General features: G+C 32.4%; 1 protein-coding gene across 1 annotated transcript in view; it reads left to right on the forward strand.

Moving 5' to 3' along the window:
• The window catches only part of LOC106459273 (methionine aminopeptidase 1-like), a 42,601-nt gene that overhangs the window by 28,635 nt on the left and 12,576 nt on the right, over positions 1 to 1,390 (forward strand). The window contains exon 8 of the mRNA XM_013918882.2: positions 984 to 1,054. Within this exon, the coding sequence (XP_013774336.1) occupies positions 984 to 1,054 (71 nt within the window). The remainder of the gene's footprint in view (positions 1 to 983; positions 1,055 to 1,390) is intronic.

Raw genomic sequence — 1,390 nt, forward strand, 5'->3', positions numbered from 1 at the left:
AGTAATATCCTAGTATGTATTGTGTACATGATTTCAAGAGTGTCCTGGTATGTATTGCGTGTTTTATCTCAGTAATATCCTAGTATGTATTGTGTACATGATTTCAAGAGTGTCCTGGTATGTATTGCGTGTTTTATCTCAGTAATATTCCAATATGTATTGTGTACATGATTTTAACAGTATGCTGGTATGCATTGTCTACATGATTTCAGCAGTGTCCTGGTATGTATCTTGTACATGATTTCAACAGTGTCCTGATATGTATTGTGCTGCATGATTTCAACAGTGTCCTGGTATGTATCTTGTACATGATTTCAACAGTGTCCTGATATGTATTGTGTACATGATTTCAACAGTGTCCTAATATATATTGTGTACATTATTTCAACAGTGTCCTGATGTGTGAGCCTGTTTTGTACAGCACTAGATTACCCCTGATGTATCGTGGGACCATTATTCCAAAAATATATTTTTGTTCTTAAGAAACATATGATTTTGTATTTTGATTTTGAATAGATAGAACTGTGATTGAGAGAAAAATTATTTGAAAATTGGGGGTTTTTCTTTATCCTACTTGTATTTGTTTATTATTTTTCTGTCAAGTCAGTGTAGCATTTTTGTGCAAACTTAATTAAGGTATGTTTATCTCATATCAGAATTTAATGTAAGTCATCTGGTAGTATGCTTCTAATAGAGATAATACCACTTTACAACCTCAAAATCGTTGCTGTTTAATTTTTACTGAAAGCATGAGCACATGGATGAAATGTCCATGGATTTTTATGTGCAGTATAGAAGTGAGTTAAAGTGTAATTTTTCACCTAAAACTATTTTAATTAGATGATAAAATCTCCACCTTTTTTCTACAGTAGTATTGATTATGCATTCTTACTTTATACGTGACTTTTTATTTCTTGGAAGTTTTAAGCTATATTGTGAATTTGAGGCAGAGTTTTATGAAACAAGTCACCTATGTCTTTCAGTTCTGTGAATGAAGTGATTTGTCATGGAATACCAGATGCTCGTCCTCTTGAAGATGGAGATCTGCTTAATGGTAGGTTTTATTTCTTCATAGATTTTGAAATTGTTTGCGTTGAAAGTTTTAAAACAATGTGAATAAAAGTAAATTAAACTGTTGCACCTAAATTCAATATAGTGGAAGATGCATTGTTCTTTGTAAGAAGGTTTAAATAAAGTGTAAATGTTTCTGATGTGTACAAATGAAACTCTTTTGAAAGTATAATGCATTGAACAGATACAGTTGATGAGAATTAGCCAAGCCAAGACCCCTCCAGAACATTCCACATTCTGACAAAGGCCCCTCACCCACCCAATGAATCTGTAGATTCTGAGCATCTTGCTTTCATTGCAAACAATATATTTAAGGAAT

This window comes from Limulus polyphemus, unplaced genomic scaffold (genome assembly GCF_000517525.1).
Source record: "Limulus polyphemus unplaced genomic scaffold, Limulus_polyphemus-2.1.2 Scaffold584, whole genome shotgun sequence".
Classification (NCBI taxonomy): Eukaryota; Metazoa; Arthropoda; class Merostomata; order Xiphosura; family Limulidae; genus Limulus; species Limulus polyphemus.